General features: G+C 38.3%; 1 protein-coding gene across 2 annotated transcripts in view; it reads right to left on the bottom strand.

Moving 5' to 3' along the window:
- The window catches only part of NCOA7 (nuclear receptor coactivator 7), a 134,789-nt gene that overhangs the window by 35,889 nt on the left and 85,289 nt on the right, over window positions 1-13,611 (bottom strand). Inside the window, exons 9-10 of one of the 2 annotated variants that reach the window (XM_045842746.1) lie at window positions 9,060-10,102; window positions 8,239-8,407 (exon numbers count right to left, since the gene is read on the bottom strand). In XM_045842746.1, the coding sequence (XP_045698702.1) occupies window positions 8,239-8,407; window positions 9,060-10,102 (1,212 nt within the window). The remainder of the gene's footprint in view (window positions 1-8,238; window positions 8,408-9,059; window positions 10,103-13,611) is intronic. The other variant, XM_045842747.1, reaches the window with a different exon arrangement.

Raw genomic sequence — 13,611 nt, 5'->3', positions numbered from 1 at the left:
AAAGTCTTTAAATACATATATATATAAAGTAATAAAGACTATATATATATATATATACAGATAACCAAATAATCTCAAAATTAAAATGTGATTAGGGATAAAATTTTAAAAAATCAATTATATCCTACCATACCAGTAACAGGAAAAATTGTAAAGAAAAGAAAATAAAACCAAGAAATTCCTATGAAGGTATATTAAGGGAACTATGAGCACAAAACTCTATTTACACAGAGCTAAGAACTAACTATGGAACATATTTAACTATGAACACTTATTCTTTTCTATAGGATATTTCCATTGGATACCTTTGAGGGAACTGCTGACCCACAGAAAAGGCACACTTCCTAAAAATCAGGGCCTTGAACGCTGGGTTCCGTTCTCTGGGCAGGGCAACCGGGGCAAACTCTGAAGAGTATACACACTGCAGGAATCTCTGCTACTGCTCACAAACTGGATCTGAGAAATATCTATATGCTGTACACCATGGGCAGCACCTTTTAAAAGGTCAGATACTTGTATGCTCTTGGGTACATTACTCATTTTAACTTGGAAAGCATAAAAAAATCCTAACTATTTTAAAGTGCTTGGGAACTTTCATTATTCTTGACATGTAAGAAAATATCATGCTTTCTAAGGAAATGTTATGCTTTCTAAAACAGCATAAATTTAACATGTACAATGACTTTATTCTAAATGTAGGAGGGCACAAAATATAACTACCCATTATAAATCAAAGTGCTTGCTGATCTTAATTAGAAGCTGATTAGAGAAACATGGTATTTTAGAAATAAGAATAAAATATATATTTGTATATCATCAAGATATAAATAAATTGATTACTAAAGAAATCATGTAGAATAAAAACCCTCAGGCCATTACTGACTATATCAAACAAATGGTATAGAAGAAGCTCTCACTCAACTTGAAAATAAAACATTTGTAAAGCTACATTAGCTTCCCTTTTCATCTACCAAAATGACAAAGAATCATACTACTTAGATTTCCCAGCATGAGGCAAAAAGGGCATTATTATTCTGGTGGTGTAATGCCACACACTTTCATGTGCAACATGTATTTAAAAGCCTTAAAAATATTCTCTGACTTGGTAAAACCACCTGAAGGATTTTACAAAGGTGTTTAATGCAGCATTTCTTATAATGGCAAACAATTTGGAACAACCTAATATCCAAAGTGGAAACATGATTGAATCAACAGGAACACATGATGGGGGTACTAACTATCTTGTTCATGTACATAAAATAACACAGTATTTGATATGGAAAATGTGTACGACTTATAAATAGGGAAAAAGCAGATTGCAAAAGCAGATTCTGTCTACTCCCCTTACTTATTTGTGTGTTCAAGTATTGCTGAAATTATCTTAGCATAATTATTTAAAAGATGTTTTTAAATACGCTCTTTTTCTCCCCTTTCCCTTTTTTACTAGCTTACTTATTACCCAAATCACACTAACCAATTAATTCAGCCTAGATTAAACATTTATGCATGACTTGGCAGATTCCACATAATTCCTGAAATTTAATGCCATTTCCATCTTATTTACTTAAAAAGCTGAATAATATGAAATCAATTATTATAAAATATTTCAGAGATTAATAGGACATAGTAATTGGAAAAAGGGAAAGTTTTAATTTGAAAAGGAATTATTGGTGCCGAAAAGGTAATAATCTCTTAAAGTTAAGAAAGAAAAAATATATAATAATTTTTTTTTATACAGAACAGTATCCAAATCTTTGGAATACGATACATATTAAGTCTCTAGAGAGGCCTAGGAACTCTTCATAAGCTCCTCAGGGTAGGGTCCTAGTCTTACTTTTCTACAACTAGCCCAGTGCCTGACAGGGCACATGCACTCAATCACTGTTTGTTCAAATATGATCTACTTACTTAACTCTTGCCATGACCCATTTTTCAAATTAAGAAATCATGTTTCAAACAGGTAAAAGGGCCCACAGTTCCTATGGACTCTCCTTCATCACTGCCTGATTGAGGGTCATTGCTTCACTGGCCAGGGCAGGGCAGTCCAACACCCCCCCCCCACCCCCGCTTCCAGGCAGGGCACAGTTTTGTCTCTTCTACTTCAGATACCTTCTAGCTCTTGTGCAAAATGAAGGTGCAAAAATTAACGCTTGTCAACCACCTTATTGATTGTAGCACTCTGTCAGTATAGGTTTACCTTCCAGATAAAATATTTAGTGTTGTTTTTAGAGTTATAAAAGTATAGATTAATAAGGAAGCTAAAAATAAATTTTTATAAATTTTATAATATAATATTAATATTTATAAATTAATATATAATTAATATTTATAATAAAATTTTATAAAATTTTATAAATTTTCATAAAATTTATAAAAAGTATTAGGTTTAGTAAAGGAAAATGCAGATGAACAAATACTGTGAATATAATCAAATATAATAAAGTTTCCACCCAATATGTCCAACTCCTTTAGGCAATCCCTACACCTAAATTATCTTTATGGGTCATACACATAAATTCTTTGGCTACTCCATTTCCTATACTGTACTTTACTTCACATCCCTGTGGCTATTCTGTGACTGTCTGTTTTTACTTCTTAATCCCCTCACCTCTTCACCTGTTCTCCAGAAACCCTTCCCACCTGGCAATCATCAAAATGCTCTCCATATCCATGATTCTGTCTCTGCTCTCTTTGTTTTAGTTTGTTTTATAGATTTCAATTTTTGATAGGTATGTGTTTATTGACATTTCATTGTTCAGAGTTTTGATTTTTTAAAAAATAAGTCCCTTTAATATTTCATAAAATAATGGTTTGGTAAGGAAAAACTCCTTTAGTTTTTTTCTTGCCTGGGAAGCTCTTTATCTGCCCTTCAATTCCAAATGATAGCTTTGCTGAGTAAAGCAATCTTGTAGGTCCCTGCTTTACATGACTTTGAATATTTCTTGCCAATCCTTTCTAGTCTGCAAAGTTTCTTTTGAGAAATCAGATGACAGTCTTATGGGAACTCCCTTGTAGGTAATCAGCTGCATTTCTCTTGCTGCTTTTAAGATTTTCTCTTTATCTTTAACCTTTGGTATTTTAGTTATGATGTGTCTTGGAGTGGGCTTCTTTGTATCTTGTTTGGGACTCTCTATGCTTCCTGGACTTGCATGTCTATTTTCTTCACCAAATTAGGAAGCCTTCTTTCATTATTTTTTCAAATAGATTTCCGATTTCTTACTCTGTCTCTTTTCCTTCTGGCACCTTTATGATGTGAATGTTGGAATGCTTTAAGTTGTCCCAGGGGCTCCTCACACTATCCTCATTTGGCGGGGGGGGTTCTTTTTCCTCTTGTTCTGATTGGTTGTTTTTTACTTCCTTATGTTCCAAATCATTGATCTGATTCTCAGTTTTGTCCACTCTACTGTTGTTTCCCTGTAAATTGTTCTTTATTTCAATTAGTGTATCCTTCATTTCTGACTGGATCTTTTCTATGCTGCTGAGGTCCTCACTAAGTTCCTTAAGCATCCTTATCACTAGTGTTTGAACTCTGCATCTGATAGGTTGCTTATCTCCATTTTGTTTAGTTCTTTTTCTGGAGTTTTGATCTGTTCTTTCATTTGGGCCATGTTTCTTTATCTCCTCATTTTGGCAGCCTCCCTGTGCTTGTTTCTGTGTATTGGGTAGATCTGCTATAACTTCCTGTCTTGGTAGCATGGCCTAATGTAATATGTCCTGTAGAGTTCTGTGGCACAGCCTCCTCTTTCACCCAGGCTAGATATTCAAGGTGCACCCTTCATGTGGACTGAGTAAACCCTCCTCTTGTAGTGGGGCCTTGATCGCTGTTGACAGGCCAAGGGGAGGGATTTACCCAGGCCAGTCAGCTGCAAGGACTGGCTGTGACCACTGACCACCAACTTCTACCCTTCATGGAGGATCAGCTGTACAGGGGCTGGGTTGTGGTGATCCCATGTGGTCCATAGCTGTCCACTGGATTCAAAGGCTCTGGAGTTCCCCAGAAAATGTAGGCCAGCGTCAGCCACCACCTGTGTTCTGCTTAGGGCTGCCCAGCATGAGCTACCAAGCAATCTGCAAGTAGCTGTTACTTGTGCTGGGTTTGGAGGCTCCCATGAGAATGCTCTCCATATCCAGATCACAGTCAAACTGTGATCTAAATTTGGCTGATGCTAGTGCCAGTAGTAGGGCCAGTTAGCCAGAGGTGTGGTGCTGGGTTCTCACTGAGGCTAGCTGTTGTTTGCTTGAGAAGATTTAGGAAGATGTGAAGCCTGAGCTGAGACCAGCCATTAATATGGAAAAGCCACTGTTAACAGCTTGGGTAAGCCCATGAGTTTGGTGGGGTGGAGACTGGTGGATTCATCAGTGCAGAGCCAACCATGTAAGCCAGGTTAATGGAGTCTCAGATACGGCTTCCACCTTCTGGCTCTGTGGCTCAGAAAAGGAGCAATGGCCTTTAACCACCTTTGTGTCTTAGAGAAAGCTGTCCCCCAACTCTTGCCTTAATGCCAGGCACTTTGTTCCTCCCCATATGACACTGGTGCCTTTCAAGCAGCCACCTCAGTGCTGGAGCTCAGAGGGGATAAGTCTGAGTAAGTCCGTGTGCAGCCCTTTTAAGAGGTGCTGCTTGGAATTCCAGTAGTTACTTTCTTCAACTCCAACCCCACTGGTTTTCATGGCCAGAAGTTATGGGGACTCATCTCTATGGCACTTGTAACCTTGGGCTGGGGCCCTGGTGCTGGGCTGGGACTCCTCACACCTGAGATATCCCTCCACCTGAATTTTTATCCCTGAATTTTTATCCACCACCTGGGGGTGTGCAACCCGCCTGTTCCATGTATCCATGTCTTCTGCCTGGATAGATGTGGTTTCTTTAGTTTTGTAGTTGTCAGACTTTCATTCAACTTGAGTTCTGACAGTTCTGGGTAATGGTTGTTCTACAGTTTAGTTGTAATTTTGATGTGGTTGTACCAGGAAGTGATCCATGTTTACCTATGCCTCCATCTTGCCTGAAAGTCTAAATACAATAAAGTTTTAAGTAGGCAAATTCCAACATGATTTGGCTCTTCTGGCTCATAGTCACTTTCAGGATGGTGTGTAGGCCCTGGTCTAACAGTACAATACTTGACAGTGGTTCTCAGTTTGAAGTGATTCTGTCCCTCAGAGGACATCTGTAAATGTCTGGAGACACTTTTGGCTGTCACAGCTGGGGAGGTGCTACTGGCATCGTGGATAAAGGCTGCGTATGCTGCTAAACATGCTACTACACACAGGACAAAAAATTATGCAGCTCATAGTGTCTATAGTGCCAGGGTTGAGAAATCCTGTATAGATAACTAAAATAAGGTAGAATTATACCCACTGTCCTCATGTGTAAATTAGCATCAGGAGTGAGCATCTGAAAAACCTGTGATGTCCCAGGTTTATGCCAAGTTCTGGACACTTTGTAAATCTCCCAAACATACGACTGTCATCTTGCAATGATTGAAGAGAAAACCGGGATTCCACAAGTGGCAGTGGAAACAGGGTAGGTTTAAAGTCGACATACACTTAATCCTCAGCAAAAGTGGTCTTGTCTCAAGTAGCAGCGGATCAGTGTGCAAGAAGAACTAGAAGCATTTTGGATCCACGGTTGTCTTAGATCTTTTGACAACTTCAACTGAGTTAAATAAAAATAGTATGTATTTAGGTAGGTTTAAACTGCTTTTTATCTCTAATTTTTAGGATCTAAAATTTGATAACAAGTGTTGCACTGAAAGGAAAGGAGACACAGACTACAGGCAGCTCCCCATCCACGCTTTCCCTGCCCTCCGCCCTCCCCATTTTCTCACTCGGCGCACTATTCGTTCAATGATGGAGTTAAACAAGCTAGAGAGCACACTGTAAATGCAGAGGGGATATTTTTGGTAGAATTAACTTCTTAGTAATAAAAACAAAAAGAAAAAAGCACAAAGATTTTTAAGAAGCATAAAGAGGAATAGTGAAACCATTTGTAAAATTATGTCAACACCAAAATATTGTTCTCCTGTGACAAGGAGCTTTGGCGCATGAGTAGATGACAATAAGTTGTCATGTCTGGAAGGTCTATGAGAGGACACTGTAACCTAGAAAGGGAGCCACTGCTAGGACAGAACTCAGCTGCTGAAACTTTAATGCATGTAAAGATCTATTTAAGCAGAAAGGCAAGTAGAAATGCTTAGTTTCTTCTAGCAAGGGAATCCAGAAATCACCATCAGAGTAAGAAAATCATTGCATGCTACTTCTTGGTTCCTTAAGGACTTTTTTGAGCCTTAAGTACTAAACAATTGCATAAATTAAAAATAAACATAAACTTTTCTTATTTCTTACTGTGCACCTGGAGTTCTGAGTGGGAATTAACTATAAGATTTCTCCATCTTTCTCAATCTTAAGCTGCAGCGTGGCTTCCTTTAGGGTGGGTTGAAATGGAGATATATAAAGGAGCAATTAAAAAAAAAATTCCAAACATATACACAAAAAAATCCATCATGAATACACTGAGCTATGATGCCTCCCAGACAATCTTTGGTTATTTAATAGTTCAAGAAAGAAAACTAAGTATTGCCAGGTTATTTGCTAGCCAAAGGCATATAAGTAAAGGACACTAACTATAAAATACAATATAATGGAATTCAACAAGTGACCTACTTTAAATAGCTCACAAAAAATCACTTGTGTGAAAGGTCAAAGAGAAGTACTATTTCAGCATTACAGACTTCTTCTGGGTTAAAGAATGACAGTAAAATTAACTACATGTGTGAGGTTGCTATAATTATTCTAGAAGATTCCCCTTCCTCATGTTATAAATAATACATTTTCCAAGGGGAAAAATGCTGTATGTGATGGGTAGTTCTTCTGATAGACCCCTGACGTTCACACGGCTGAATGTTTCAGTGCTTGGTCGTTCTGGCTTACAAAATCAGGAATTGGCTTCAATCTCTAAGGTATTGTCTGGCTGCAACACTTGATTTTCAAACTCTGATTTTAATAGGACTAAACAAATTTACATTGCTTCTGTGGAAACATTTTAAAATAATAACAACAGACACATTTTTGTTTTGTCTCCACAATATCCCTAGATTAAAGTTTCAATGAGATGCTTTGGGGGTCGCAGGCATGGGTAGAGGTGTATATGACATAAATACAAAACAAATTATGTTTAATGTTCATGTTAACATAGGTGTGTGTCTAAGACAGTGAAAAGATACTAGTGAATTCATTAACTAAAATCCAATGAACTCTTTCCAAAATTTTAAGTCCCATTTGTTTTTCAAATTAAACTATATTCATTAAAATGAGACAATCCCTCGTGAGAATTCTCATTCTGGATACCAATCAGCCTGAAAGTGTACCCTTGCTTGGAATTTAATTTTGCTTTATTATTAGTAATTCATGCTTAAGGAAGTTCACTGAGTGTGTGTTCTTGGCAGGTGTGTGCCAGAATTCCTGCCCAGATGCTGATGTTTGATGAACGGTCAGGAAAAAGAAGTATGTGTCAGTTTAACAATTTTGAAAACTAACTGTAAGGCCTTTTTTAAGCCATTTTTATTCTACCACATACACTAAAGGAAAATAATTTCTTCTAAAAATATGTTTCCTATTTTTATTATATAAATGAATTCAGTGATGCACTGCTGAAGAATTTCTATGCACTACGTGCTCTCCTGGACTGTGATACAACCAATAAAATTTCTTTGTTGGTAATTCAAAATGCAAATCTCTGGAGGGATACCCTCCCTGGAGCCCACCCACATGATCTCATGTCACGTTTCTCAAGCTGCTGAGTCGAAGATACTCCTTCCATGAGGCCAAAGCAATCTTCAGTTCCCCAGAACAATAAGCACTTTAAAAATTACAGTCATGCTTCTCTCCAGCATTAGAGGGGTTCGGATCTGCTCCACAGAACTCCTTGCTCCTCAACAGAAGAGCACTTCCAATTACCGGCACCTGAAAATATCTAAGTCTTCTTTCATTTAAAATTCAACTGCGTAGAAAGTTGTGAAAGTGGTTTCGCACACAGTACCAATGATGACCTCCAATTTGCTAGACTGAAACCACCCTTCAGCAGGTAGCTACTCAAATAATATTCTTCTAGAAATTCTAAAATGTCCATGAGAACTCTCTTATTTAAGGATAAAATGAAGTATTTTAAGATTAAGTAAAAATAATTAAGATGCAACTAGACTCTAACTGACCAACAGATTTTCCGTGTTAGCCCACACTCACCTCTCCCGAGGGACAGCAAACCAGTACTCGGGCTGTTTCCTTCGCTTGCCGTACTGCTGGACCATGGCTGCAGAGTGAGTGGCGAAGGATTTTCTCATTGGTTTTCCCACTTTAATGCACAGAAACATGGGTGGAGTCTTGCTTTTCTCTTCTTTTGAAGGAAGTATATCTGAATCACATATGCAAAATATCTTCAATAGTGACAATATTGGTGACAGTAAAACCTTTCAGCTTACCAAGAACAGTGTTTAATCCCTTCTCAGTGATGAGAAGTCAAAACATATGGCAGAAACATCATACACCATCATCACGTTGGGACTAATTACACTTTTCAGACCTTCTAGAACACAAAAGGAGAAAGCTTGGGACATTTCAGATTGGTCTCCATCACATGAGAGGCTACGAATTATGAACAAGCATAAAAACCAGAAAATACCAAACAGTGGGAAATTGTGACAAGCTACAAGAATACTCTTAATGAATGATATGGAGGACCCAATCACACCATAATGTAACAGGTTAGAACTGAAATGTCTTCAAAACATATTTGAAACTCTTTTAGATTTAGAAATTCAAGGTAAAAAAGGAGAGTTACTTAAAAGATGAAAAGATTTTTTTTTAAAAAATCTATGCCATCTGAAGTTTCAAATTAGATACCATATATTGCTAGTATTTTCCAATTATTAACATATAAGTAAAGACATGCTCTATTGAGAAAATATTGTTCTCAAACGATCGTACTAGTTGTGCTATCACATGTGCACGTTTAAGAAGGGTGACCATACCACAGAAGATAAAGACATTGAAGCAAAGTGGCTTACCTTCAATGGGCACCTGAATTCTCTTCAACAGCCACAACTGGATTTCAGATTTATTATCCACTTGTGCGCCTTGACAGCTATTGTCCAGAGCAGATCCCAAAGAGTCGTCTAGAGGCTCTTTACTCGTATTTTCTTCTGTAGAAGAGCCTAGTTGCAGGGGATGGGGTGTTTTTTCTTTCACCCAGTTTTTATCGGGGTCTTTATTGCCCTCAGCTGGGGGCTCAACAGCCTGGGGAAGAGAACTACTAAGGGTGATATCTATTCCTGCTGGCTCGATACTTTTGCTATCACTTAATTCTGTCTCCTGCAAGTTATCCGATAACTGTGACCCTTCTTTGTTTTTATTAAGATAGTATTCAATAAGTTTAACCTTATCTAGATCTTCATGTATGTTCAGTGTGTTTTCCATCTGGCTTTCTGGAGAGCCAGACTGCTTGTCCACCTCCGGCATTTCATCTTGCTTCTCACAGGTTTCTAAATCTAGGGCCCCCTTCAGTTCAGCATCACTCTCTGTTCTTGAAAAGTCCGGGGCTGACTGCACCTGCATTTCCATAACAGAACTGATTTGTGCCTTAGCCTTCTTTTGCTCCTCTGGGTCAAGAGAAAGGCACTCCTTTGAGGTGTCTCTTTTGTCCATTCTGCTATCATTTTGAGAAGGAAGTTCTTCCAAGTCAACAAAGTCATCTTCTCCTCCTAAAAGGGAATTTTCTTTGGCTATAGATTTAAACACAGTATGAGTGCCAGGAGGTCCTTTGCTGACCTCGGTTGCTGTGGTAGATACACTGGTGGCCTCCACAGAGGATTCCAGGTCCTTTAACTTTCCTGACACCAAGCTGTCCGAGGGCTTCGTATGTGTGTGTTCTGTTGATTTCTCCAAAGGCTGTGTTGATTTGGAATCTGAAGTGATAGTTCTCTCTTCACTCGGCTGCCGTTTATCCTTGCTGAGAGATTTGAACTTACTAAACGGGTTGATATCCTTTTCTGAAGCTAGGTCTTCCCATTCTCCAGGCCTGTACAGAGGACAAAGATCCTGAGGTAGGTCACTGTTGAGGGAAAAATGGTGGGTGCACATGGAATGTTAAAAACAAAACCAAAAACAAAATGGAGGAAAAGCAAAAACCAAAACAAAATCAAGCCAAAAACCAAAACATAAATATGCCACAACTTAAATTAACGGGTAAATGATTTCAGAATAAGAAAATTAAATTTAAAAATTAACTTCAAAATGAAACATAAATCAACCAGAAGTGGCAAAACAAAGAACCGCGAAAGCTGCACATCCTGCTAGGAGACATGGATGGTGTTTGCAGTCATTTATGAACACAGAGCTGTCACTACCAGCTTTTAGTGATGAAATGATGTTGTGATTTTCATGAAGGAAAAGACAAAGCAGAGGAAACATCTTAGTACTATGACTAAAATTCCTTAGATATGAAAAGCTTTTTTTTTTTTAATAATGTAGTACAGAAACCAACTACCGGTAATTAATTCTGAATGACTCATAGATTTAGTAGCTACACATTTAAGTGACTGGCCCTGAACCCTAGTTTCAGGTTTCATGACTTAGGATCTAATGCTTCCAATGAGCAACATCCTTCTATTCCCCAGAGAGCAAGAAGAAGCTTCCATTACTACTGGAACAGCATATACTGCCTATTCCATTTTATAACTTAAAAATTTATAGAGATGTAAATCAAAGAAGCTCTTATAATACCTAAATTTCTTAACTCTTTCATTTTATAACAGTTATCATTTTACTTTATGGCAACGGGCAACTGGTTTTATCTGCTAAAACTTCCTGACCTGGGCTGCAGTCAATTTTTTCTTTACTACTCATATTTGAGTTATATAAAAATACTGACTAAATATGTTCTCCCAAATTTAAGATAGTCAAAAAACATATGTCTTAAACCAAGACTGGAAATATCTGGAGTAATCCATGTTTTCACTTTCCTTAGCATTCACACTGGGTTAAAAACAGAGACAGAAAAACCCTTTTTGAAAATAACATTTTCAGATTTCAGAAATACTTTTTTTTTTCTAAAAAGGCTTGATCATATCCTAGATTCAAATGAATTAGTGTAATTTGGCATAAATTCCATGTTAGGGCCCAAAATTTAATTTGGCACATAAAGGTTATAAAAGGCCTGCAACAAAGAAACCTAACTTTTCACATATTTGGTTAATAAGGAATACTTTCTTCCATGAACATCCAAACCCCTTTCTCATCACTTCCTTATCTACTTAGCTCGACCCTCAGAAGGAATACATTTGCCTCTAATCAGCCTCCTGTATTGCCTTCTTGTCTACCTCTCCCTCCTTGTTTTTCATTCCAATCCAAGCTGAGGTTAATTTAGTCATCTGCTTTTTCTGCACTGCAGCTGCCAAGCACTGCTGGGGCAAAGTACATAGTTGTGTCAACCGAATCTGCTGCTGATGAATGTTTTCTGGACTCAGCCAGGCAGCTAATGATGATCAATAATCCTTTCAGTTGTTCCCTGCCTATTTTCTGTGGCAGCTGCAGTTATAAAATGTCCTACACAAAAAATACAAAGCTTGAAGTTGAAGATGGAGAGATTTTATACACACACACACAATTTGCACATGGCAGCTAGATAATCTATAGTTCTTATTTTCCCATATAATTTTTAGTAATAATAACATGTTAATCAATTTTCAATTTTTAAACAAGTGATGAAATTCTGAAGTCAATAATACTAAGTGCATTTCACACTGATTGCACTCATATAATTTGTTCTGCTCACTGGTGCATATGTTGTTCATTAGACTGAAAAGTCTTTATATACCTGTGTCAAAAGCAGGAATCAGTGCATGGGTCTGAAATAATTTCATCACATTAGTAGCCAGTTAGTTCTTAACTCTTCCGTCTCTCCCAGGTATGCCATTAGCCCTGTATCCCAGATCATTAAACACAATCTCACAATGAGAGAAATCTTTCTGTAAAGATGTATCTTCCCTTTCTATTATTAAAAAGGATACTTAACATCCTAAACTGAAGACACACAATAGTATTATTCCATTAGAACTCGTCACGAGGCAAGAAACGCCCTTATTTGCCTGATCATGCACTGCCACCCTCAACTATATCTTTACCTATTATCTTCTTTCCTCTTTCCACAGAGAACACAATGTTCATTCTTTCTTTCCAAAAGTAATTCCTCACTGCCTCTTCTCTGCCTCCATCAAAGACTCCAAGGCAGTAGGACACTCCTTCATTTGGTTCTCATGGAATGCTATGGACACTTCTGTGTGTACAGGGCCTTCGACTGACTGCTTCTGTCCACCTGTCTGTTGTACCCAGCAGACTGCAGGCTCCTCAAGGGGAAGCCCAGGACCCACTCCTCTTCATACACTAAGATGCATTAGAAGCCTCGATCCGCAAGGATTACAAGACTTCCATGACACTGAACAGAGTTTCAGATATGAATTAAAGGTTTACACAATAACAGCCTACCCCTATTAGATATCAGGCTATTTTCTAAGAGTTTTGGTATATCAATGCACTTAGTTCTTACAGTAGCGCTATATAAGCTGAATAATACTATTCATTCCATTTTGCAATGAGAAGACTCAGGTTTGAGATTAACTCATGCAGGTCATGAAGCCATAAGTGGCAGAGCTGGAGAAACCCATGAGTGTGGCTCCGGACCTAATCATTGCACAGGACTATCTCCTAAACCTCTCACTTCCAGCGGAGTTTAGAAACTGTGTCAGTACCCATGTTTAGTGCTAGCTTCAGTGGCTTGGAGTTGGGTAAGGGCCAAGTAGATCAGATACTGAGGACTATAACAGTCCAGGGGAACCTCCTGGGATAAACCCCAAGAACTTTGTGGTTCCCTAGTTACTTCCCTAGTTACCTTCCCTCCTTTTCATGAGTTCCAAGGAGCAGGTTCCCTTTCCACAGCTTTACCTCACTACCTTCCTATCACTAAGGGTTTCTAAAGATTTCCTACTACAGTATATATAGAAACAGGCAAATTAACAAAATGACAGTAAGAACCAGATTATTCCTACAAGGAAATCAATTCCCTGATCTTTCTTAACCCTCTTCTCATTCTTCATGGGGAAATTCCTTTAAAAAAAAAACTAACTTACCTAACTTACTAACTAACTCAGTTTTGTTTTTAGATTTTATTTATTTGTTTTTAGAGAGGGAAGGGAGGGAGAAAGAGAGAGAAACATCAATGTGTGGTTGCTGGGGGTCATGACCTGCAACCCAGGCATGTACCCTGACTGGGAATCCAACCTGCGACACTTTGGTTCGCAGCCCACACTCAATCCACTGAGCTACGCCAGCCAGGGCTAACTAACTCAGTTTTATAAGGCAAAGCCAATCAGGACTAAAGTAACATTCACCCACACTTCAGAGACAAAACAACCCAGAATAACGCCCTCCTCATGCCACTTAAGGTAGTAGTCTGGCCACAGGGACAGTGGCTGCTGCCCAGTGCTGTGCAGGACCGAGGGGAGACATGAGCTGAGAAGACAGCCTATCCCAAAATTTGAATAAAGAACATTACTCAGCTTAACA

The sequence above is a fragment of the Phyllostomus hastatus genome, unplaced genomic scaffold (genome assembly GCF_019186645.2).
Source record: "Phyllostomus hastatus isolate PE091 unplaced genomic scaffold, TTU_PhHast_1.1 phas_contig_40, whole genome shotgun sequence".
NCBI classification, from domain to species: domain Eukaryota; kingdom Metazoa; phylum Chordata; class Mammalia; order Chiroptera; family Phyllostomidae; genus Phyllostomus; species Phyllostomus hastatus.
This window is presented reverse-complemented; position numbering and strand designations above follow the sequence as displayed.